This window comes from Caretta caretta, chromosome 18 (assembly GCF_965140235.1).
Source record: "Caretta caretta isolate rCarCar2 chromosome 18, rCarCar1.hap1, whole genome shotgun sequence".
NCBI lineage: Eukaryota > Metazoa > Chordata > Testudines > Cheloniidae > Caretta > Caretta caretta.
The window spans coordinates 23,196,373-23,223,575 of record NC_134223.1 but is presented as its reverse complement, the minus strand read 5'-3'; the positions used below and the strand labels follow the sequence as shown (position 1 = coordinate 23,223,575).

At 42.0% G+C, this 27,203-nt stretch overlaps 1 protein-coding gene across 17 annotated transcripts in view; it reads right to left on the bottom strand.

Moving 5' to 3' along the window:
* The window catches only part of CAMTA1 (calmodulin binding transcription activator 1), a 939,042-nt gene that overhangs the window by 376,239 nt on the left and 535,600 nt on the right, over nucleotides 1–27,203 (bottom strand). For all 17 annotated transcript variants that reach the window (XM_075121021.1, XM_075121016.1, XM_075121014.1 and 14 more), the window contains exon 5: nucleotides 15,029–15,100. In XM_075121021.1, coding sequence (XP_074977122.1) covers nucleotides 15,029–15,100 — 72 coding nt within the window. The remainder of the gene's footprint in view (nucleotides 1–15,028; nucleotides 15,101–27,203) is intronic.

The window sequence follows — 27,203 nt, the reverse complement described above, 5'->3', positions numbered from 1 at the left end:
AACCAGGAACTCAGAGTCCTTAGAAATTCCAAAAATTACAAACAAGACAACACTTAGGCTCTGATTTCACTTTTCACAGCATTTTAGGAGCACAGGAAATGCCATACTGCATCAGTCCAGGGGACCACCTAACCCAGTATCTTGTCTGTGACAACTGCTAGTTCTAGATGCTTCAAAATAATATGTGAAAAACTTCATAATGGGCAGCTATGCAGTAACCTCCCCATAAGGGAAGTTTCTTTCCATTCCTAGTCAATTTGTGGTTTCAGTACTCAGACCCGAAGCCTCCAATAACGCATTGCAATCAATAATAACAATACTTTGCACTTATATTTTCACCTGTAGGTTTTCTTAGATTGTGAACTTTTAGGAGCAGGGAATGTTCCTCGGTGTGTGTTTGAATAACCCCGGAACGATGGGGTCTTTGGATGCTACTGTTATCCGGGGTTCTTTCAACCCAAAGCTCTTGGTTACTTTTACTCTGTGTGAGGTGGTGTCAGGAAATAAATCAGAGAAGACACAGCCATCCAACCGATAGATGGCTGGCACAAACAGGACAACACAAGAGTGCTTTCACTGAAAGCTAAACTTTACTTAGTCTCAAGCACTTATACACGCGTCCGCAACAGGTTAGTAAAACACCCCCAACCCTTGATAATTACCAAAGCTGAGTGTGGTTCCCGAGTGGCACAGCGGCAGCCCTTCTGCCGGTGGGGAACACAAGATGCGTTCAAAGGGATAGTCCAGTCCTGAAGAGTCCCACCGCCTCCAACTTTTCCCCCTTATTTATACATTAGTCATAGAATGACATGTCCCTTAAAGCAAACTTGTTAAGCAAGCAGTTTCAATGATCAAGCAAGAGGTTCCTTCTGATTATTGATTAACCAGGTGTGGGTTTTTCCAGAGTTTGCAGCCTTGAGGCCCCAATAGACATTCCTGGGGCACATCCTGCTCTTCTAAAATGCATGTATCAGCAACTTCAACACAATTCTTATCAGGAAGGATGCAGGGTCAAGCTGCCCTCTCTGTGGCACTCAAAACCTCCCCTTCCCTCCTGCCTTGGTTAAACTGAGACTGCTGAATGGCCAATTTACAGCCTGCTGACTTGGCTGCTTTTAGCAATGAGCCATAGTGGTTTCAGGCACTTTACTGGTTTGCCAAAGTCTCCCCGTACGCTATTGGTAATATAAACAACAACAGATCTCAAAATGCTTCACTCAAAGTGAGTGAAGTTATCACCACCGCTTCACAGATGGGGAAAGTCAAGTCTCAGATTCTTCATATAATTCACGAAAGATCACACAACAAATCCACTGCATCGGTCATAGAAACCAGGCCTCCTGAGTCCCAATTGTGTGCTCAAACCTCCAGACCACACTGCCTCCGGTTAGAGTCTTGGTGTCCTCCTTTGTTATCCTACAATACACTCATAATTTGATGATAGGGTTAAAACTCACAGTTTGGGAAAACGTGTTAGTATAATGCCAACAGTTTTTATCCCTATAACAAAAAACTGCGAAGGTTCATTACGCTGAGTGCCTAGATGAATATGTCACTGTTTCAATAATATAGGACATACTTAAAGTGCCCACATACAGTGCACATTCTTTAATGCTTTATTGCCCAGTCATTTCTATTTTACCCCAATGAAACATGAAAACTGTTACTGTGCAAAAAGTCTCAAGATTTTTTATGAGGCTTTAATATTCCCAATTTATATAAAACAAAAATTCTAAATGGTCTTTGTTACTTAGGACAGAATGGTAGAACCTGCTGTTTACACAGCAAGGCAAAAGCTCTGAGATAATGAGGAGCTGCTTATTTGTCAGGACTCTTTTTCCAAGGAAAGAGCTATTTTGCCTCATGCCCCAGAATGTGAAGGGATGTCTGATGCAAAGGTGACAGCAGAAACAAGAAATATTTCTGAGGACAGCCACAGACTGTGCACGAGAAAACATTTGACCTGGATTTACAAGCCTTGATTCTTTTTTGCCGACAGCATTCAGATGTGCAGCTCTTCCAGGAAGGGACCATGCTTTCTTTTATGTTTGGGAAACACGTAGCACAATGTGGGCATTAATAATAACAGATACATATTCAAGTATCACAAGAAAATCCAGAAAAAAGTTTAAAGGAAGATATATTGCAAAAAACAATTTTAGCGTCTCTGATTTTAAATACTGCTTAGAGATGGGCTGAGAGATACAGATGGTTAAAACATGCGCAACTGAATGAAGTTTTGTTTTAATATTGTTAGTAGATGATCAGATGATTAGAATCTCTCCTTCAGGATCTTTCCCTTGCTTCTTATAGGATACACGATGCTTGCTCAGAATAGCAGCATTTGTATGGTGCTACGGATGTGCAATACAGCCCTAGCATTTCACTTAAGCGTACTCCATTATGGTAGGTGCTGCAGTAAATCCTGTGGCCCTTTAAAACTCACCTGGTGAACAGCCAAAGAGCCGAGGTCCGTCAGAGATGGTTTTAGATACTATATTATCGAGTTCCTAGATTGGTGCTGAGCCTGTGTTTTCTCATTCACTTTTCAGAACCTCCTGTGGTGGCCCCAGTGTCTGTCACACACGTTACATTATGTTCTCTAATCCACTAGCTGGCATGACAAAACGATACCATGTCAATGCTGGCACGCGCGATCCACACAAATTGTACCAAAATGGGAGCACGTGAACTGTACGGATTTCCTAAAAAATACTGTACAAATCTGCAGGGCCAACGGCAAAACTCCTTTGACTTCCTCCAGCCACAGATTTCTTTGGCAATGCACTCTGGAATTGTGCAACTCCCCTGCAGAAAACACCCTTGTGACCCAGAGCATGGGCCCCACTCCCTCCCAACACTGAGCATGACAAGTTCTTTCACACTGGACAGCTCACTGCATCCCATGGTTAGATACTGTCCGACAACTGCTCCTAAATCCATCCACTGTTGGGGCTTCTCCTATCTGCTGGGCAGGGCTAGGCACACTATGGCCAGCTAACACATAATTCAATGAATTAGTCTGCCCTCCCCCCCTTTGTGAATTACCTATGAACAAATTTTGACATTTACAAATTGGCACATCATTTGAAATTATTCAGTGAACAGTTGATGGGAAGAGACATCTGCCTGCACGTTGCCTTCAAATATTGGTTATGACTAATTCACTGTCTGTGCTGTGTGACTGGTCAAGATTGCTATGTAAACACTTCCAGGAGGAATACCCATCCTTACAGGTACTCACGACACTGTCTCCCTCCACAAAGAAGTTTGCCAACAAAAACTCACTCCTACAAGTGTTAACAGAAAATGAATAAAATAATGAATATTCTCTGAGCAAATGTGCAGGTTTCATTTGAATGAATGTTTACAATTCATTTTATTTTTTGCAGTATTTTCTCCAACTCTATTGCTGGATATTTTTGTCAAGTCAGCTGTATTCTGCCCTATGATGGGTCACTGACCTCTGTTTGTCAAGATTGTAGTTGTCATCTTATCCTCTAATTGAGGCAAAGGAGGAAGGTATTTTGAGGGACAAATAATAAAGAAAAGCAAATACAATGTCTTAAATGAAGCTAACGTGTATATTTTGAGGCCAACAGTTACAGGAAAGGCACCAATTTGAACTCTCTCTCTCTCTCTTTCTAGAAAGAGATAATATTTAACCAATAACGAAGTTCACAAGATCTTTTAGGATGACCCTTTAGGACAGACTTCATGTGACAGGCTCTGTTGACCCTGAGAAATGGGGATCTTACCCACACTGTGATGCCACTTCCCCCATTTACAACATTGTAACATAAGCAAATTAAAGTAAATCAGGAAAATCTCATTTAATTGGAAAAACTAATTTGTTGAAGTCAGGATAGAAAACAAACAACTCAGAGTATCCAACAAGCTCAGACTGTAGATTTGCCATGTGAGAGTGGGAGAAGGCAGGAGATACATCAGCATTAACAGGAAAGGATGGTGAGAGTTTCCAATAATCTTTGCAAACAGCAGCCAGCCATAGGAGCCCGGCAGCTAACAGCATTTTAAATCCCTGGGGTGCTAATGACCAGGAGACAGAAGGGAATTCTATAATTTGTTATTGAACTATGGCCAATGTTTAAAAATTGACTGTGGCCAAGAATCTAAATTTCCTGCTGCATTAGTCATAGTGAATATAAACAGACTTGTTTTCCATTGACAGAAAATCTGGTGTCATTTTGAAAATCATACACATACACAGCATAAACATACACAGCAGTTGTGTTCTTACACAACCCCTTTACTGTCAAACAAGCCAATGAATTCAGTTATAGTAGCGAACTGTTGAAACCTTTTCATGAGCCTGAGGAGGACCTGACATCATTCATACCCAAGAAAAGAATTAAGCAATGCTGCTTCTTTATTTGACTAACTGCAAACAGCTGAATTGCTGTTTCTTTTATGAAACTAATAGGTACTGCCAAAAAAAACCCAACAACAAAAAGATTTCTCCTACTCTGTGTGGCACCTGGTTTGAAACTTCAGTGCCTGTGAGCCTTGAGGAGTCCTCTAAAGGCAGTCAGTCTTGTCATGCAGTATCAGCTTTTTCAGCATTCGGATAGCTTTCCTTTCCAAGTCTAAATTAGGTGTAGTGCAACTTTCATAGGGGCACACAGAAAATGTCTCAAAGCAATCTAGGCTGAAATTGTATTTGTTTGCTGAGAATTTGCAAGAACTGCAGAATATCTGCTTTTTCCGGGGGCAGGCTCCCTCACTGGATACCATGAAGAAAGATGAACACTAGAGATATGTCAACTACCCTAAAGTAATTAAAGTAACAATGAAATGCTCATCTCCAATAGCCTCCAGATTTTTTTAAATTGCTTTTTCTGTTTAAAAAAATCAGTTATAGGTAGTTTGGTTCTGAGATTGTTTTTGGACCACTGGGCATGTTATGTGTTATCTGGATGTGGTGAAATGGGTCAGGGCAGCACAGCAGAGACAGCTCTCCTTTGTTTGCAGTACACCAGGGACCAATGTGGCTGCTTTTGGTGTACTTTGCTTGTTTGTGCATCAGTGTAATCCACGGTGTGAAGAAAATGTACACAGTTTTTTGAAGTGTTTCTAGGTGTCATCTGTTCACAGCCAACGTGTGGGAAGTTAAAAGGACAAGAGATTGGCTTGATTTGGGACTTCAAATATTAGTAGCTGTTTCAGTTTAATATTCTGTTTTATTTTCTTGTAGAGGTTTAAGTTAGATACTTGGACACTGGAGGACATTCCCAACTAGTTCATAACTAATGATATGACAAATTAAAGGTCTAAAGGGCTTTGCAGTGGCATCTCTTTAAGGTGCTATTAAAGATTCATCCACAGCCAGCACAATTACTAAAGGGAATTAACACAATCAGCCTTAATGCTTTATCTGTTTCTTGTACAAATCATGAGCTTATTCTACTAGAATGGGAAAGGTTTTAAAAAAAAAACATGAAAAAATATTGTAAAATAATGCTTTGTCCTGGTTCATTCATTTGCATCCAACAAAAAAATGTGAGAGGTCATCGGAATGCATGGAGGCTGGAAGGTAAATATCTTTGGCAGAGAAACTACAATGTATGTTTTACAATTCCAAAAACCTATTTAAAAATGAAGGATGTAAATGCAGCATTATCAAGAAAGCTTAAAACATCTGAAAAACACGGGAATCCTTCAGAGAATAATGGAAGATTCCACACAGGAAGATTTATTTCTTGTCACTAATCAGCAGCTGTTGCGTGTGTTATAGGTGACCTGCAATCACAGCTCTCCAGCACCACTTTATAACAGTGATGTTTTCTGAAAATTAGGCTGGGGCAATTTCTCTTTGGCAACAGCAAACGTTGAAAACATTTACTAGTATAAATCTGCTGGCTGGCCCTGGAAGAAAATATCCGGGAAGATAAAAGTGCCTTGTTTGTTGTGGCTGTTATTTCATTGAACATCACCCCTCTCTTTGTTAGGAGCTGGCTGTCACTTAGCCCTCCAGGTACACACTAAAGCTGCCTGTGTAAATTAACACCCATTTCTAACTTCTCGAAGATGTTACAGCGTCAGTCTAATACTCTGCAGCAGTTTGAAGTCAGGCTCCCAGCTCAAATGCAAATAGAGAAGAAAGCCCTGCCTTTCCACACAACATTACAGCAATTAGATCAACTTTCCTCTAGCGCAGAAAAGCAATTGTTTAACATTAAAAATCCTTGAAAATACATCTAACTAATAAATAGTATTTTGGGGGACTAAGGGGAAAGGAGGGTATTTCAGGACCATGTCCCATATGATAATGTGTTGATGGAATAAGCATTTTGGATTTTTCACATCAATATCCTTACCTTTTAATGAGCTCCATCCCTGTGCTCAGCCCCGTATAACCCAGAGACTAAGATACAGCCCTTATCCAAAATGATTTTGACATCAAAATTAAACAGAAAATACAAAGCAGACACATTGGACCAGGTTTTCAAGTCGTTCAGCTTCCACAACTGGGGCAAGATGTTCAAAGGTGTTCTGCACTCAACATCACTGCCAGTGCTGAGCCCTTTTGAAAATCAGATCACTTACGTAGGTGCCCTTCAGTACAAGGATCGCCTCATTCCTGCGTTTGTACTTCACAAATGGGTCACTAGGCCTTTCGTCACGATCATAATATGAGTAGTTACTACAATAACAAGGTCTGTCAGTAGGAGCTGAGATGTTTTGAAAATCTGGGCCATTATAACTGAAGCACTAGCAACAGCCATAGTTATGATTAAGTAACTGTGTCCATCACAATCTCCTATTGTCAGCTGATTATACAGTTCTGAAATGTATATCTTTAGAGAAGAAATTTTCTAGACTTTGTTTCTGTCTAAGGGAGAATTATTTTGTAAGTTTGAACAAGCGTGGTTCAGCCATTTCTAGCAGCAGGAGAGTAAAAGAAAGTCAAGGCTTTTCCCATTATAAACAATTCAAGCAACTTTTACAAACAGCACCTGTGCTGGAATAGCTGGAAGTCAGAACATAAAATTTTGTATGGAAACATCCCTTTTTGTGAAGGAAAAATTTTACCTGCAAACCTGGCCAGAATTTGGTCCAGATAAGAGTCTTTGAAAATTGCACTTTGTAGTTTAAAATTATTTTTACCATTCTTTGGAGAGAAGATTGGCTGCACTGCACATGTATGTCAGCTCTGTGCATGAGAAAGGTCTCCAAAAGACAACCTGGGTTGCTGTACATATAATAAACAGTATCTTAATAGAGATACAGGATATAAGCACATAACTGAAGATGGCAGTAAAATGCATATGCATAAGAGTGCCTTCAGCCTCCATGACCCATTCAAACCTAGGTCTTTATGCTGGGAATTCCAAGAAGAAAGGGCAAAAGACCGTTTGTAGCTGTGGGCGGCCGTGCCTGCGGACAGTCAGTGTAAACTAAGTGTCTTGCAGTTTGCCAGCGGATTACCCTGACAGGCTGCATGTGGCCTGCAGGCCGCAGGTTGCCCACCATTGCATTAAATACTATTAAAATGTGAAAGAAGAAAAAAATAAAATGCTCGAAGTGTGGTGCTGTATGCAGTCCTTGGGGGTATACATGGTATATAGTTAATGAGTGTGGAAGTGGAATGGGTGGGAAAAGATGTGAACATTATGTGTATGTATTTTATGAGAGAAATAATGTTTCTTGAAGAATGCACCATTGCTCATAAGTAACATATATGCCCTGCAATCAGACCATGGTGATGAGCATGCTTTCTATTGACCTGAGCCAACAGAAGAGTTGGTGAATGAGTAGCTACTGCCCTGGGACTGCCAAGACTTCTGTACCCTCTCTGGTGAAAGTGTAATTCAGTTTCTAAATTGTATGCAGCACACTAAAATATTTCTGACCAATGGTTAAGGCAGTGGTGCCTTCCACTAACAGCCAGATGTCTTGGCCAATAAACTGCAGTTCTTTCCCCTCCTAGACTCAGCAAGCCCATGGGTCAGAGGACTAGCTGGCCCATTAACCTGCTCAGCATTAAGCTATAAAATGCCAGAATAGAGCAGGTCCCAAAATATCCTCCCAGTAGCATCGCTGTCATTATCAGATCCCCACTTGGCATGCAGAATTCCAGCATGTTAGCTCCATCCACCATCAGCCTGGATGGCTCTGAGTAGCTATCATCCTTTGCAGAATGAAAGGGTGTTAGGGGAATTGAGTACCAACCCCACAAACAAAGAAAATTGTGTCTAGCATCAATTCCTTTCCTCTGAGAGACTTGCAAACAGATTAATCTTATCTTATTTTATTATATGTTATTGCCACAAATGCCTCTTTCAGTCGATTCTGCCTTTGGGGGCAGCAGTATGAAGCCCCAGCCTGCTTATGAACAGGAAGAAGCAATTTATATTACATAATGAAAGCAAGTTATTTATGTGAAAAGATTCTCCTGAGCAGATCTAGGAAAGAATTTTGTAGAACTTGGTCTTTTTAATGAGCGTAATTGTGAATGGAGGGAACTGTCAATTGGGACCAGTGTAAACTATTCAGATCCTGCCTCTGAGTCAGCCCACTCGCAGCCACGAGGTCCCTTACAAACAGAAGGTTTCTCAAGAAGCTGGAATGAGGCCTATGCTTCACTGATGCTCATGCCCTTATTGATCACTAGCCTGTTTCTGTCATTGTATTGACTAATAGCAACAAAAACTGTAATGAAAACATCACAGCCCTGGCAAAACCAGCACAAATATACACCTGTGAAAGGTGACAAAGAACTTAGAATGTGTGCCCACATTTTTATTATTGAGAAAAGCAAGTCTGAGTGGGTTCTAAATCTTGTTTGGTTTCCAATCCTTACTGGATTAGGGGGTGATCCTGGAGACATCTGCAGTGTGCTGAGGTGGTTTTATAATGCTGTTGCATTTTTTTTATGAGCGATACAGATTAGACCTCTCTTCCAAAATAATGTCCTTTGTGGGTGTGAACCCAGAATTTGTGAGAACCTGGACTCAGAACTCCAGAGGTGAAAAGTTGCTGTACTAACTCCAGTTCCAGGAAATATTCCTGGGCTTTTCACTGAAACAGTTTGTTTAAAAACATTTTTAACCATGCTTTCAGCAGTCTTCACTGTTTTCAAGTTCTGAGGTTGAAGCCAAATCTGAAAACAACCCACAGCTGGGGCAAAGGCCTTGTTTAAAACTTCATTCAAAACTATCTGGGAATGTAAATAAATGACATCTCATCTCATGCATTGCTATTATCAGAGCTGTCTGTGATTCCTTCAGAAGATGAAGACTCAGGGTCTTTTCAGTCTAATCCATACAGATTGTCCTTTATTAAATTAGTACATTTACCCACTTAACCTGTTCCTCAAAATAGCTACCATTATTTTGTATATTGGAGATGTCAAGCTAGTGGGCCTGTAATTTTCTACTTTAGTCTTATTGCAGAATTTGTTTCTCTTGGGAAATTTGGGAAGTTTCACTGTCAGGAAGCAAGTCCTCCATATTCCAAGAAAGAGATCTTGGAGTCACCATGGACAGTTCTCTGAAAACTTCATCTCAGTGGGCAGATGTTAGGAACCATTAGGAAAAGGATAGAAAATCAACAGAAAATATCATAATGCTATTATATAAATCCATGATGTACCCACACCTTGTAGACAGTGTGTGATAACCCCATCTCAAAAAGGATACAGCAGAACTGGGAAAAGTTCAGAGAAGGACAACAAAGATGACCAAGGTATGGAAGGGCTTCCATATGAGGAGAGACTAAAAATGTTATGGGGCTGTTCAGTTTAGAAGAGACAACAGAGGCAATATGATAGAGGTCTATAAAATCATGAATTGTGTAGAAAAAGTGAATAGAAAAATGTTATTTTCTCTTTGTCACAATACAAAAACCAGCGGTCTCCTGATGAAATTAATAGACAGTAGGTTTAAAACAAGCAAGCGGAAGTACTTTTTCACTCAATGCACAATTAACCACAATTGCCGTGGGATGTTATGAAGGACAAAAGTATAACTGGATTCAAAAAAGAATTAGATACATTCATGGAGGATCAGTCCATCAAATGGCTATAAGCCAAGATAGTTGGGGGTGCAACCCCATTCTTGGAGTGACCCTAAACCTGTGACTGCCAGAAGCTGGGAGGGAAAGATGGGGTGGGTCACTCCAGCTGTCCTGCTCTGGACAGTTCCCCCATCCTCTGAACCTCTGGTACTGGCCACTGTCACAGACAGGATACTTGGCTAGATGGACCATTGGTCTGACCAGTATGGCAGTTCTTATATTCCTTTAGACCATATGTTTGTTGCCTACTGTTTTGTATTTGACTTATCTCTACCATCCTGTACCATATTTAAACCTGTGAACTAGAAATGAAAAGCTTTGTATCCTATTCGCAGTCCTGTTAAGCCATCAATTCCTCATCACCTATGTCCGTTTATTTCAAAGCATGCGATGAAGGTTAAAAAGATACTTAGCTTAAGTAAGTTTTCTTTCACTACGAGATTTACTATTTGCGTGCAGGCACATGGCTTAATGGAAAACAGCATCAGTCACTTCTGAAGAATAAGCAGAACTGGAGAAGAAACTTCCCAACAGAAATGAAAAATTGGGGAACTTTTGGCAGTATCCTTACAATCAAAGTTAACACAGATAGATAAGTTCCTTTGTTTAAACTTGAAGAGCAAGGGATAGTCATGTTTGCTATTTATCGAATTTCCCAGTTAAACCGACTGCTCCAGGGACAATGATTCTGTTTGTAGATTGAGAGAAGCCCAGCACCTACAGAGAAAGGATGATGGCTGCACAGTTATGAACTGTTGGTTTCTATCAGTATGGAAATGTAATAACTGTCAGAGGAGGACGCCAACATTGTCAGCAACCTCAAGACAGGCAACTAATTCCAGGTTTGAACACCTTATTCTGGGGCCTGATTTTCAGGGCTGCTGACCTGCAACGGAAGTCAGGTGTTTGGTCTCTCTGAAAATCAGGCCAGTTATTCAGGATTTAGATCCCTAACTTTTGGCCTCCAAATCTGAAAACATCGTTGCCTATTGGTTAAAATCCGAAACGATGAATGAGGTGTTAGGAGTGCTATGGAGTCATTTACATTGCAACCCCAAAACGACTTCCTTGTCATAACTTTGAAATAGTGATAAGAAGGGCTCAACTCAAAGTTTCTCTTGGCATCATAACATCTCTCTCTTTCTGATCTTGCCTATCCCAGTATTCATCCTGGAGCTGAACAGAAGCGCTGTGTAGCTATTCGAATGAGGGTCATCCATTCTTGGCTAACTCCTTTCTTTTACAGAGTTGCACAACCTTGAGAGCATGATTGAAGGATGCCCATTTACAGTTGGAAGACGCTTTAATGAATCACAAACTCCTATTCCTTATACAATGAAGGCACAATGTGCCCTTGTTTATGAATAAAAGCATGCAACAGTCACAACAAAATGTACTGCATCACATTTTATAAATAGGATAATAAGAAATGTACTTCCAGTTCACTTGTTTCAATTCCAATCAATTATCAGATTGAAGAAGGATTGTCTAAAAGTCAGCACACACACCTATTAAATGGGAGAGAGAAACTCAGTACCCAGGGAAGCTGAAAGAGACCCGTGGTATTAGTATACAGCTAATTGGATATGAGTTTGCTAATGACAGGGCAGCAAAATGACAAAAGTGATTCTGGGTAGCATACACAATGGCTTCCTGGGTGACTGGGAAGGTGAGAGTCCCTTCTCTATGTGGTGGTGGTAAGACTGCACCTAGAACAAACTCTCTGCAGTGCTCGGTAACTCAGCACTAGAAATATGCAGACAGAAGTATTAGAAATACAGAAAAAGATGGGAACAATGATTAAGGGGCTGGAGGAATGGACTTATGAGGAAAGGAGCGAAACATGAACTAGTATAGGTTGGCCAAACTGCGATTAAGGGGGACATAGACACTGTGCACAAGGGTCTGAAAGATGCAAACACAGAGAGGGAACAGGAATTGTTTAGGCTAGTAGAATGGGGCTGAATGGAAATTTGCTGACAGTGAGAAATGTGAGATTTACATAGTGTAAAATAGTCTTTCAAAGAAAAGGATGGATGCTTCATGGCTTCAGACATTTGAAACTGGATGGGAAAAACTACGGAATAGTGTATTGGACATGGAATAATCCTGCAGGGCTCCAGTGGGGCTTGAGAGAGATAAGGCCACGATCCAGTCAAACTCGCCATGCCCTAACTTCCTTAATTAGGAAGCTATGATTATTTCAAAAAGACAAACAATGTGCAGGGAGGAGCCCAGCCCCTACGCATTGGATGTGACATTATGATGCTACAGCACCTTGCGTTAGCTAGTACCTTCCACCTGCAAAGGTCACAGATAAATCTTGGACTGGAGGAGTTTTGCACTTGGGATTCTGAATCATTTCCTACAAGGCACGGGATAAAGGATGTATTCAGGATCCTAATCTGTGCATTTCTCCTGGAAGACAAGGACTCCTCCCCATGATTTTTCAGTTGCTATGAAATAGAAATGGGAGGTGAGCTGGTAAGGCTCCAGATACCTCGAAGCACTGGAGTTGGGTTCACAGGACTGGTGTAGACAGACAGGGAAAATAAAAACCCTTTCGAGCAATGGGACAGAGAAGAGCTCTGGACTTGTCAGGCTTTGGGGAGAGCAGGCAATTTGATTTGGAAGGAGGGAAGGGTGAGTGCTAATGGGGAAGAGTCAATGACTGCATGGAGGAGGCTAATTATTCCAGGAACTGTCTGTGGTTCAGGGTATATGCAGAACCAGTAACAGCATGGCTGACAACTATGCACCTCTGAACACAGAGGAAACTCTGTAATATCTTCGCTCACGAGCACTACATGGGACTACGGGAGGTAAGCCTCTACACAGAGACATTAATAGAAAATGGTCCTTTTTACATTTGTTACATTCAAGCTACAGGTTTATTCTTGTACATTTATCTAGCTCACTCTTTATAGCAATTTCTTTCAGCAGATTTCCCTGTGTTTCTAAGAGTTAGGGGAAGGGGAAGAGACAGTGAATGGCAAACGGGAACAACAACAAAGGAGCAGATAAAGAAGAGGAGATGAATAAGTTAAAGGGCTGAGAAGAAACCCAAGGTACTGAACCACCACACCAGACCCCCAGAGCATCCCTGGTGAGAGCCGTCAGGGACAGATCTGGCTGCTTCTCTTGCCACTATGCCCCTTCTTTGCTGGGAGGGAGCACCTAAGTAACCCAAGAAAAGAAGAATGCCACAGAAGGAAGCGCAGCTGGGGGAAGTGAATGCCAACACTGGTGCTGTGCAGAGAGTTCTGACTGAATTTAGAATTTCAATCGGATTCTTGTGTCACATCATCCATCACGCAGACACCAGCAGAGAGAGGAAGTTAAATAATAAAACAAACAGCTGTCTGCTGCCTAAGGCACACTGGACTCTTACTAAGTTTAGTTTGCGATTTGTTCAGACCAGTGCACTGAACAGTGACCTTTAAATGGCTCCTTTAGCCGTACCTACAGAAGGCTTCTCCCCTTCCTTCCAAGTGCCAGCTGTATCCTACTGTATCCACCGGACATATATTTAAAGGGCACTGTGTGAGCGAGTATCTGTCCCTGAAAGGACATGAACAAACGGTCTGTGGATCTCAAAGCAGAAGTACTATCCTTTCAGCTAAGCAACAGTAACACTGGCTTCTTTGACGTTCTTTCCAGCTACAGGAGGCAAAAACCTTGTGAGTTATAGGAAATGCTGCACTGTGTGTTATCTGTCATTGAGCTGATGCACCGTAACCACACTAGTGTTCAGTAGCTCTTCCCTGTAGCATGGGTCTAGCCGGGGCACACTAGGTTGCAGCCTGACACAGGTGGAATGCTGGCTTGGGCAGCAATGCTATTTTCCATCAGATGCTGTTACCACACTCGATTGACTTATCATTCATAGTCAGCGAATTTAAAGGGGCAAAATAAAGTTCAAAGGTCTGAATGAAACCATTATAAAAGTACAGAGATTTTGTGCAAACTGTGGGAGGGAAAACTGGATGAGAGGGAAGAGAATCTGCTACAAGGCTGCTTGAGATCTTCTTCCACGCCCTGATCAAATGAGCTGCTAAAAGGCATGTGTTTATACATCATAACAACAATAATGAAAAATTCTGCAGCTGGGCTAATAACTTGTGAATACCAAATCCCAGTTCAATGCAGTTTGCAGTGATTCAGATTGGATATGCCAAGCAATGACTGTGCATCATGCCTCTCTAACTTTATTCTGACTTGCTGAAAGACACAACACACCACACAAAAAAGAAGAAAATTAATTAGTGCCATCTCGCACTTCTGAACAACCCAACAATAACTAACCAGGATAAAAAGGCCAGCAATCCTTGACTATCACCAGCACTCATGTGCAAGCCTACCATAAATAACCAGCATGCACAGACCAACTGTTCTAAAAAACCCTCTAACAGCAAAGTAATATCTGCACATTGTAGGAATGTGATGAGAATTCAGTTTGAAACTTCCAAGGGGCTTTACTAAGCATACACCAGTAAGAAGAAATATTTGAAAACTGTACAGGAGTTCTAGGACAAAGGTTGAACCCCACTTTCCTTGACTATGTTTTGCCACATACTCTGCACTGAAAGATTTTCAAACAAAAATCTAATCATCAACATAGGGTTTCTTTCGCTCCTGTGACATCCCATATCCATGTTGCAGTCAGCGTTCTTTGCTCCTCACTGCCTGTGAATAACTTCATGTCCAAATCATCTCCTCATTTCAGGAAACACTAAGAAATCTCATTAGCTGTCTCTCTGTGTAGGGGATGTTTAAACTGTTATCATTTTTATGTTGCTGAACAGTTATCGAGAGAAAAAAATCATCTCACAGCTCTCAATAGATACTTATTATTTTAAGACATCCACATCACTTTCAGAGAAAAAGCAGAGAAAGTTATAGATCACTTTCCAGAGGCAATGAAAGCCAGAGTCATACAAAATCTCTATAGAACAAACCACAGTAAAACAGAAATCTCATGTCACCTTACCTGAAGAAGCCAGTAGCACCTTCTGTGGAAAGTGGGGATGATGGACGAATGGACATAACAACCATATAGGCACTAGGGAGAAAAAGGAGATACAGCGTTACTGAAGGAAATCACTGTTCAGACAGTAACCTAAGGTTAGAAGAAAGGTAAGCCTGCTCCAGGGACTGGCCTGGTATCTACAGTACATTATATGCTGTGTTGTGTTGGTATTTACTAAAATCAATGCCCTGAATAGCTCTTGCTGGTAAAACAGAATACCAGACCAAATTACACCCACACTTTAGAACAGTACTTCATAAACATTTACACAAGTTTAAAGCATTAATAATCTAGATTTTTACACCCCTAGCTGCTTTACACTTTGAGAACCTGTGGCACAGAATTCTCAGATTATTTCAAGTAGAAACAATCAACATGAGATGGCAACTAGGGAGGCAGTGTGGCAGAGTGGATAGAGCATTGGACTGGGATTCAGGAGACGTGGGCTCTATTTCTGGTTCTACCACTGGCCTGCTGGGTAACCTTGGGCAAGTCACTTCCCCTGTCTGTGTCTCAGTTTCCCCCTCTGTAAAATGGGGGTGATGCGAAAGCGACCTGCTGGTGCAAAGTGCTCTGCACTGACTGACTCACAGAAAAGTTATTCATGCCTCATCTTCATAAGAGCTGGATTCACCCAAAGTATAGAGAACGACCGATTCTTAAAAGAATTCCAGTCAGTCCTGACAGTAAATGGGAATTTGAAACTAGGCCAGGGCAGGCATGGTATCATTCTGTTACAACTAACAGAGCAAAGTAAAAACCCTATGCAAACGTCACCAAGCTCTCCTCACTAATACCCAGCCACTGGGGCTCTGGGTCAGTTGTCATTTCCAGTTCTAAATTCCATTGCTCAGGAATCTATAAGCTGGCCAAAACATGCCATTTAAATTCACAATGGCCCCCAGGACCCATCTAAAGGCTTGCTTAGTTAAGCCTCGTGTCACAGGCCCCCAGGGTGAATCAGGAGGGAGCTAGAAGAAGGGTGTCCTTGGGAGACATCCTGGCCCCACTGAAGTCAATGGTAAAATCCTATTGACTTCAGTTGGGTCAGGATTTCAGCATTGGTGAGGTGAGGATCCTTGGTGCCAGAGCTCAATTCCTGCCTTCATTGGCTTTCCAATGTCCACATTTGTTAACCATCAGTTGCAAGACCTGCTTCTCCATGCAGGGTCTGGATAGGGCTGGCAGGTGGAGATTGGGGTGAAGAGAGGGTTTTGGTTATGTGTACTTGAGAGGGTTCCTTATGTTGAACATTGTTCCTGCACCCAAAGCACTAGGGAGGGTTGAGTGAAGCAATAAATAAATAAAATGTTACATGACCATTTCCTTTGGCTTCCACTACACAGAAATCTCTCAGAGATGCACGCACTTTACCGGATACGTTACTGAAACCAAATGACTTGATTTCCTAAATCAGCATCACAAAGCCGGAGCCACTGCCTTCAAAATCACTTATTAAGCTACATAGATTCTCCTAATAACCACTTAAGTGATAAGCTACTGTATTTACTCAAAGCTCAGTCATCTAGATAAGGTCAAAGCAAACAACACTGCACTGTATTACCATGACTCCAGGCACACAACAAAGAAGCTGGTTTGATGTGTATTTTTCCTTCTTCTGTTTCAAGATTTTTTTTTTTAAAAAACACTCCTTCATAACACATCCCATGGAAAAAATTCAGTGGATTTGGCTTTAAAAAATTCACAATACATTATTTTGCACATAAAATGCCAAAATGACATTTTGTTAATGAAGCTGATTTGAACCCTACTTGTATGGGAACGGGAATCAATGAGGCTAAGGGATTTTGGTTGCAAGAAAGTCAGATTTCCAATATGCTAGAACTTTTAACATTGCTGTCAGTTGTGAGCTAAACCCAGTACAAACCAACTAACCAACCAAAGCCGAATTAATTTCAAAGATCCCTGTACAATTCCTGTCCAAAATGTATTTATTAAGAAAGCAATATTCTTTTCTGGCTTTTAATGGAGAGAGGGAGTATGATATTAAACTTCCGCCTATTGAAGAAGATTCTTGTTCTGACATTTTCCCTTGAATAGTAGATTGCAACCACTGACCAACCTGCTTGTAGCTTTCATGAGCTATTTTCCCTTGAATGGTCACATGCCTCTCAGCAGTATCAGTATTTCTACAAGTAAGGGGGGGGGGGGGGGGGAGGAACCAATCCAATTTCTCCTGACCATGGATTTTTTTAAACTAATTTTTAATGTTTGCATTTTATTCTACAGATTGTGTTGACTAGAATAATACTTAGCCTTTATGTACCACTTTACTTCTTCCAAGTGCTGTATAAATGTTAACTAACGAACTCTCGTATCTGAGGGCTAATAGTCCTCATTATATAAGGAACCGAGACCCATTGAGGTTAGCCCACTTTACAGTGGGAAACTCTTGTCAGCAATAGCCCACTCACACAGGTAATGAAAACAGTTTTACTGCTAGTATAAAAGGAGAAAAAATGGTTTCCACCACTACTCCCAGAAGGGAGACTGAAACTTGGCTGATCCTCATCATTTTCTGTAGAAGTGCTGGAAACAATTTTCTTCCTTCTCCACAGGCAATTCAGTGGTGTACAGTACTGGTTCTGAGGTAACGGTTGCCAACAATGGTCATTTTCTTAGACATTAAATGACTTGTCCAAGGTCACACAGTGAATTAGGGGCAGCGCCAGGAATGGAACCCAGGAATCCTGACTGCAAGGCAGGAGCTCTAAGCACTAGACAATATTTCCAATCTGCAAAACACCCTGTCTTATCAAAGCATCTACATCTGGGCAGGAGCACCATCAGGACTGTCAGCACTGCTCTAAAAATAGCATCTGCTGGTTACTTAATGGTGCTGAACCAGCTGAGGAGCACACCACATTGTTTTCGTAGGGGATACTAACCCTGGAGCTGTTCTTTTTATTTACTCAGAGATGGAGTAATCCAACAATGAGATATTTAGAGTCCAGTGAACATTTCCCATCAAATGAGAAGAAACTTTAAGATAGGAGAATAAAAACCTGTCAGCTTCCCTTTAATGCAATGACAGGGCAAGGAAGAGTTTCCTCTTTACAACAGATATTCCAAGTCACCCCTGTGGTGCTGTGTTTTGCAGGAGGATGGTGCTGAAATTGCATACAAAAGACAAGCAGGGTCTTATTTCAGTCTGAAATAAATATACCAACCAAAAGGGAGTAAATCAGCAGTATTAGAGAATATCAGATCCTCTTGAACTGAAAAATACTGTTGAAGGTTCCCTGCCCTGCCTCATAGCTCCAGCTTCCCTGATGCTTAGCCCATCTCACTAACACATGAAGAGAAAATGCAAGTTGTTCATTAAGACCATAAAGCTCATTCTGCCTAATGCCAATACATGGATCCCCTTAGTGAAAATGGGAAGGTTTTTATGAACCTCAAGAAGAGACCAAGTGCTTTACAGTGCTCTCTTTAATACATCTAACCCAAGGCCCTTTAACGGGACACACAAAATGAGAACTAGCATTTCTGTAGGATTAGCGTAACAGGCTAACCATGGCCTTGCTGCTGCAGTTGCAGAGTGCCTTCTGTGGAGTCATGGGAGTGGAGGGGTACTCAGCAACTTGCAGGATTGGGCCCAAAGTGTGCCCCACTCTCCAGTGAGTAGAAGAGTCCACAGCTCAGTCTGTTGATTCATTTGATATAAGGAGATAATGAGCTTGAATGGGATCTCTCTTCATTTGCAAATGAATCCTGGTTTATATCCTTGGTTGAGATGAAGAACTGAAACAGGATTAATTTAGAAGAATCCATACTGGCTCACTAAAATTTAAAAGAAACCATATAGACCCATAGAACTGTGCTCCTGCCATGCGGCCATAAAGCGAGAGCGCCATGGATCTGCCATGAAGCCATGAAATAATAGTCAGTGATTCTAACACCTCGGGTTGGGGGTACCTAAGTCATGGTAATATATTCTAGTTTCCTAATTATTTTCAGATCTTTTTATTAAAATGTAAATATGTATCTTTAACTACAATGGCAACATGAGACCTTCCAGCATATAGCTTTGTTCTATATGAATCCTAGACCTAGCTTCTCAACAATTAATGAACAATAGGATTTCTGCCCTGTGCAATGTCATGTTAGAGAAAACAAAGCACTCAAATCCTGAGAAGGAACTGACATGAGTGCATGCCAGGTGGCAGAAGAAGAGATGTAGTGTTCAGTGACAGATGATCTATACAACAAAATTAGCACTGGCTTCTGCCTTCCAGCTACAGTTCAGATGTCAAGGTATGAATAATAGCTACATACATATGTATAGATTGGCTATGTTTAAAGGGAGGGATTTTGCACCAAGATTACAAAGAATGACTGAGGAGAGAGCACAAATGCTGCAGACGTCTGGATTTTGGTTACTACACTTCGGGTTCTTTTACCCGTTTTGGCAAACAAACTTGGCTCCCTTTAGTGCCAAAACATTTTAAATATTAAAACTATTAGAAACTGTATGTTATAAATATTTTAAAATGTGCAGTCTCATGTAACTATTACCAACACTTGGATGACATAAACTGAAGGACTAAGATAAAGCAAATTCACCTGCTGAACATTTGCATTATCTCTATAATGGTGAAATAAATATCAAAACGGAATAAGTTATAGGCTTCTTTACAGGGTTTATTTTTAATTCCTTTTCTAATGGTTGCCTCTTCTTCCTCTTTCAGGCTCCTTCACCCCTGAAGTTCTAGTGATGGTAGACGGTTCCACCCAGTGGCTCCCGCACCCCAGCACCTGCCATATTCTCATGATTTTGAGCTGAATTTGGTTTGCAATTTGGACCACCCCAGTCTGCCTTGGTGACCGATTCCCACAATCGTGAATCCGCAATGGAAGCCTGTGCCCCAGGACCACCCCAGTCTGCCTTGGTGACCGATTCCCACAATCGTGAATCCGCAATGGAAGCCTGTGCCCCAGAGTCTACCAGAATTATACATGTATATCTACTGATCTTGCCCATGATGTAGTGTTTGGGCCCAAACTTACTGGCCAGTAGAGACTCTCATTTTGGGCTTACTGATCTGCAGACAGGGGCCTGGCCTTGAATCATAGAATATAAGGGTTGGAAGGGACCCCAGAAGGTCATCTAGTCCAACCCCCTGCTCGAAGCAGGACCAATTCCCAGTTAAATCATCCCAGCCAGGGCTTTGTCAAGCCTGACCTTAAAAACCTCTAAGGAAGGAGATTCTACCACCTCCCTAGGTAACGCATTCCAGTGTTTCACCACCCTCTTAGTGAAAAAGTTTTTCCTAATATCCAATCTAAACCTCCCCCACTGCAGCTTGAGACCATTTGGCCTTGGCCTTGCCCCCCCCGCCGCCGCCTCCAGGAGCTACCCTGCTGTGGGCATTTCTACCAGAAGTTGTCTGTCAGTCACAGTTAGTTGCTTCCTATGTTCCTGTCTTCTCCACCAGTTTTTTCAGGGTTCCCTTTCTGCTTTCAGCTGGTTAAGAACACATTGCATCACTCTCACGCCCTCCGTCCGTTCTCAGAAGTCTGATTCCCATGTTTTCTTGTAACAGCAGTAACTTCCAGTTCAGTGCCGGGCACCTGGGTCCCCGTCTTCTGCTGCTTTTATGGCTCATTCTAGCTCTGCAGCAACCCTAATAGCCTCTTCCAGCTCTTCACGTTTCTCCTTCTAAAGTGCTACCCAAATCTGTCTCCCAGCCATATGGGCCAGTAAATCCTGCATTTAGTCTTCACAGTCTGGGAAGTGGCGAGGTATCGGCAAACAGCCAAAATTGCTGAGAGAGTCTCCTTTTTATTGTGTCCAGCCATTGAAGGCTGCTCAGTTCCACTCTGCATCTGTGGTTTGATCCATAGAGTGTTGCAGGGCAACCTTGACAGAGGTGTATTTGCCTTGGGAATCATGTGTCCATCCTTCAAAAATCTCCTGGGCTTTGCCTTGCAGCAGCAGGCCAAATATCTAGCTTGGTGGCCTCATTCCAGACATCTAATCGGGCAGCTCATTCAAAATGGCTGATCCAGCTGGCACAGCGTTGGCCACCCCCTCTCTATGCTTCAGGCATGAAGATGGGCTGCCATAGCTCTCTGCTTGCACTGCCCTATTTCCACTCTCAGGGCTCAAGGATAAAACGTCAGTCAACAGGGTTGTTAATTTCTGGCCACGAAGCAGTCCTCTGACACCTTGTCACTATGGCACCTTACCCCTAAACCCTGCTGGACCAAATTCACCAGCTGGGCAAATTACACGACCACCCATGTAATTATTATAGCTGCTTAGCACTGTGGTACACCAAACCTCGAAGGCACTAATACAGTGCCAGGTATACTGCAACTCAAAGGCACGCACTCAAGGTGCTTCAGATGGTAGGCCAGAATCTAGGCATGAGCCCTGGTGGGTCCCACTAACCGCTCAGACACATGGCTAAAGTAAAATGGTATTTTACTATGGCTGGCAAGAAAGGGGAAGGTTCAAATATCCTAGGATTAGTAGCTTAAACAGTTACAACTCAGGGTGAAAAATAACATTTCTTGTTTGGGCCCTAGGGAGCAGTCCAGTTGAGGGGTAGGGCTCTACAGGCCTACTGCTTGGGATGCCCTTTCTACTCCAGTCTTCTATTAAAAGCAAATGGGAACTTGGAGGTTTCCAGTCCAGGATCAGCTAGTGGTTTGTCCGACAGGGACCACTCCACAGTGGCTCCCTGTCCAGTCTCTGATGATTCTCCACAGGTCCCGCAAAGGCTTGAAACTGGCAGCGATGTCCAGCAGTGACACTCAGTTCACATGCAGTTACGTAGATTCTGCTGCAGTCTGCTCTATACACTGAACCTGAGCAAAAACAGAAGTGTTGCTGATGGGCAAAGGAAAATATTCTGAGACGTTTTCAACCACAGTGCAGTCTCCTTTGGTTGAAGGGTCACACCACAATTGGTCAATTCAGTCGGTACTCTTGGATTCTTCATTGACACTGAGCTTTCACATCACAATGGCCATGAATAATACTTTCTACCATCTCTGGTTGGCTAGGACACTCCACCCCATCTTGGTGGATGAAGACCTGGTATCAGATATTCATGCCTTCATCACTTTTCAGCTGGACTATAGAAATGTGATATACCTGCGCATGAAGCCTGCAGTGCTTAAGAAACTCCAACTAGTATGACTCTGCAGTGCGTCTCCTCGGTAACACAAAGTACTGTGAGCACATCAGACCTCCACTCTACACTGGCTTCCCATTGAATTGCGAATGAAATTCAAGGTCTCAGTCCTTAACTTCAAAGCACTCCATGGCCTGGGCCCAAGATACTTAAAAGACTGTTGGCAGGTCAAGGACAAAGACTGTAAAGCTCATCTGTGTGGGAGACAGAACCTTCTCCAGGTGCAGTCCAAGACTGCAGAATGAACCCCCTCAGGAACTCAGGGCCATCACAAATCACACTCCTTTCTGCTCCAAGTGCAAAGCACGTTTCTTTAAACTTGACTTCTCTAAACACATAGCAACAGGTATAGTTTATTTAATAATGACATCATCATCAAACCATACCTAAATAAGACATTCCAATGCACAGACTTCTTCTGGAGAGAAGATGAGAAAAACAACATGTGACAAGTGTGTAGTCATGCTGCTTACTGCACTACTGGAAGATGCTCAGATACTGTGGTATATAAACTTTGATATATATTGATAAATAAATATTTGATACAGAATAGAATAAAATAGAATAGACAGTTTCCTGGTGCTTCCCCTGTGCATCCACCTTCCCTGGTGCCCCTGGCTTGCCATGCCACCACTGCTTCACCAAGTGCCAGATTAGTTCCTGGGTCAAGGTCCTCCCACAGAGTTTCTGCTCACTCCCTGCTATTTGGGCTGGGCAAGGGGATGTGCCTTCATGTCTACCCTGGAGGATCATAAATGCGTGGTCAGAGCATTGATAGGAATGGTAGTTCCCTGCTTGAGCAGATTCATCACAGAAGCACTGCCTCTCTCAAACATTTCCTTCGGTATTTCCATTCCTGAATTTAGTTCAGGGGAATCTGGAAAGCAAGACTGGACCAAATGGGAATTCTGTTCACACTGAATTATGTTCTTTGGTTTTAAGAAGATAAATACTCTTCCTGTGGTTTAGATTCAGTTCCACTGGGATTTTACTCATCTCCAACAGAAATATAGCAAGCACTATGGGTACAGTCCAAGTAGGTGCCCCAGAGCATTGGAAATGTAGGGCTTTCAAGTGGCCCCATTCTCAGGGGTCTGCTTTGTGAAAAGTGGGAGCTAAGTGGTCCCTGAGCTGGAAGAAGGGGTTGTTATTGGGTTAGTGTACTTTAAAAAAGAGGGCTGCAGCATGGAAGTTGCTCAGCTATTTTCTATTAAAGAAAACTTTCAGGTTATATTTGCTTTTCTTGATTTTAAAATTTCCTTCCATCTGTAAAAATGTCAGTAAATATCATAAAACTCAGCAATATTTTAAACGTATATTATCTAAGACACAAGCAAATGAGTATTACAAAATCCTATCGTTAGACCTTGTTCAAATGGTCTTTAATACCTTTTTCTCCCAGATATGGATATCATGGCATAACTACTAATGTTACAGAGAGGGGTGGAATCCAGGTTTTATCAGCACATGTTTGGGTGACCTGAATAATTTACTCAGCACTCTATTATGCCTGAGTAATGCCGGTTCACCAATCTACATAGCAATAAAACCTGGATAGAACCCTGCACCGTGACATATTCTCTCTTTGCATAATCTCTCTAATACAGGAAGAGTGAACATTTTATCCCAATACAAAAGGTTTCACAAATCTTGATTTATAATCCTTCAGCCTCGCAGGCACCTTCACAAACTAAGAAAATACTTTGCAAACAATAAGATTGCCAGGCTTGGCATCATTAGCATGCCCCATAACAAGATTAGTGTGAAGGAAAAGCCAGATTCAGGTGTGTATTAAAAATGCATGCTTATCAGTGAATGTACTAAGAGGCTGGCGGTTGTTTCTCCTGTGCAAAATAATCACTCACAAGGTCGACTCGAATTAAAAAGGATTTTATGGGCTGCTAGCTTCTACCAGATAGTTATTTTAAAAATACAAATGCTAAAGATTAACAAGGTTTTCAAATATGTCAAGGGTAAATTTGACAAAAAATGAGAAATGGACAAATCCCCCCCAAAAACAAACCTAACCCAACCCAACCCAAAGAAAATAATCCAAAGAAAAGCTAAACGTTTTAGTATTTTAATCCCACCATTCAGAATGGGAGAGAAACAGATACTGTTTATTTAGGATAATCTCCAATAGAGATTCTGGGCTGCATTGCAGGCTCATGTTGTATTAAAAGGTTTTTAAGGGATCATTATGCTGACTCAGAAATTGAGGTGTTTCAAAAAGTTTCCATGCAATCATTTAACAATCAGTATTTCTTGAGAAGCCTTTATAGGATATATCAGAATTAGGAACTGGTATAACTCTACAATGGCAATGCAAACAATTTATTCAGACCCCTTATAGTGCTGTGATAACTTTATGTGCCCCAAATCCAGGCCCCACGTGCCCACTGACACAAGGATGCTGATCAGTGCTAAGTAGGCTCTAAGGATAAGCCTACACTGCAATTAAACACCTGTGGCTGGTCTGCGTCAGCTGATTTGGGCCCGGGGGCTCGGCCTATGGGGCTGTTTAATTGTGGTGCAGACATTTGGGTTCAGGCTGAAGCGTGAGCTCTAGGACCCTTCCCACTCATGGGGTCCCAGAGCCCAGGCTCTTGCCCAAGTTCAAATGTCTGCACCACAATTAAACAGCCCCGCAGCCCAACCCCCATAAGTTCATCAGCTGACAAAGGCCAGCTGCAGGTTTTTAATTACAGTGTTCACATACTCTGAGTGCCCACCAACACTGATTGAGGCCCACCTCCATACCTAGGCCAAGTCTTGTGTGCCAGCTGATACTAACCAGACACAGGCCCTGCTATTGGGAACTAGCATCCGCTCCCTAGCATTAACTAAGTGACAGCCCCCTCACCCCACTTGCTGACATTATTCCGGTCCAGGACCCATGAACTCCAGCTAGGCCAAGCACCACTGACACTAACCTGGCTTAGGCCTTGTGTACCTGCCAATGGTAAACGGTTGCCAAGTGCTTATCAACACAACCAGGCACAGGCTCCAGACATTGCTGATGTGAACTAGGGCCAAGGCCACACACCCACTAGCACTAACTTGGCCCTGAGTGTCTGCTAACTGAGCCTAGGCCATGCGTGCTACTGATACTAACCTGGCCCAGACCTGACATGCCCAAACATGATAACTTGGCCCAGACTTTGCTTACCTGCGGATGAGCTGGCACCAGGCCTGATGTGCCCCTAGATACCTGCTGGCCCCAAACTCCATTCCTGTCCCATAACAAGGAACACGTAATGCAGTAGCACAATGCACAAAACAATTTGCTCTTATGTAAGGAGGGCACCTTTTCCTCCACTTACCATTTGGGATAGAGCTGCTCTTTGTAATGCTCAGGATCTGCTTTGTAGTAATGCTTCACCTTAAAGATTCAAATGCTTCATTATTGCAATATATCAGTGGCAAGTCTTTTTCTAGGGATAAATCCATGTGTGTGGAATCAGTGAATAGTAGATGCCAAGTAAGTGGTGAATAAGACTACTTTACCTCCCACTAGACACATTATCTCAGGTATTTCTAAGTTGCCAATTATCACAATATCTAAACTGTGCTGTCAGCATCAGGTAACTTAGAAGAATTGCTCCTTAAACATGGAACAGTCTCTGGGTGCCCTATATGGGAAGTTTCTTAACTTTCATTAGGTGGATACTGGTGGAATATTTCGGAACGCTAACACACGGAGCACCATGTTTCTTCTTCTACAAACTGCTATAGAGTAAGGCTCTGTGGCTCCAATTCTGGCCAGAGAGATTACAACCCTGCACTCAGATCCCGAACTAATGGTTGAAATGCCTTGGCCCTGATCACAAGGTCAGAAGTGAGACCTCCACAATGGATTCATCGCTTATTCCCCCTTCTGTTGTGTTTTGCAGAAATGCAAAGGCTGGATATATTTATGGGTTTAGCTTCTATTTTCATGTAGGTGAAGCCAAATGAAGAATTTAAACAGAAAGACTTCACAAAAGAAAAACCTCTACATTTAAGCTGAAGTATCACAGGTGGCATTTATTTTTCTGGGGCATTAGGTTAGTAGCAAAGGTCAAAGAGCAATTCCACATACGGAAAGCCAGCCTTTGTTCTGTCACTGCCTTCATCACAGAGGACTTAAATGATCACATGTGGTACCTGCTTAGTCAAAAAAATTGGTTAATATTAACCTGAGATTAGACAAACCAATTAAAATCCCATTCCTCCACCAAAAGATGAGGCCATAGAATTCATTAAGTAGTGAATTGCTTTAAAATTAATTTTAACTAAATGGATTCCAGTCTGATTTAGCCTTAGGTGCTCAGTGATCAGAGTGATTCTGAATATTAGTCCATTCATTGATCAACGCACCAGAATTTAGGTTATATTTAATAATCTTAAATTGTTCCAAAAACAGCACAGAAACTGGCTGAAGAAAATACATCCCTATAACTAAAAATGAAATTGCTTATGACTTATATTAGAAATTTCCTGAACCACAGTATTTCCTTCTAAGTGGGCTCTAAGATGCTTAGATAGCATGAGTTCCCAGGTTAAGAGAGCACAGTTTGGCAGTGTTCAGGCTTACTGTTCTGCAGCTGAATCTCCTTAACTGGACAATTATTTTGCAAATTCCTCGTGTGATTCATTGCTATAATCTAAAACAATTTGCAATTTGTTATAAGAAAAAGCGTGCAGCTCTGAAAAACCCACTTGAGGCATTTAAGGTAATACTCATGCTGTGTGAGTCTATCTGTGTGCAGCAAAGTTGTCCCTGTGCTGTGATCCCACTAGATCTCACAAGCAGGGTTGGGTCACTACCTGAAATGGAGCTCTTCAAGGAACACCTAGGTGCTGCTAGAAGCATGATGGGTTGGTTATTCAGCAGTTGAAACACCTATCGTCACCTAGGTGTTATGAGGTGACATTCATTAACATTTGTAAAGCATTTTGAGATCCTTAGATGAAAGGTATCTACAAAG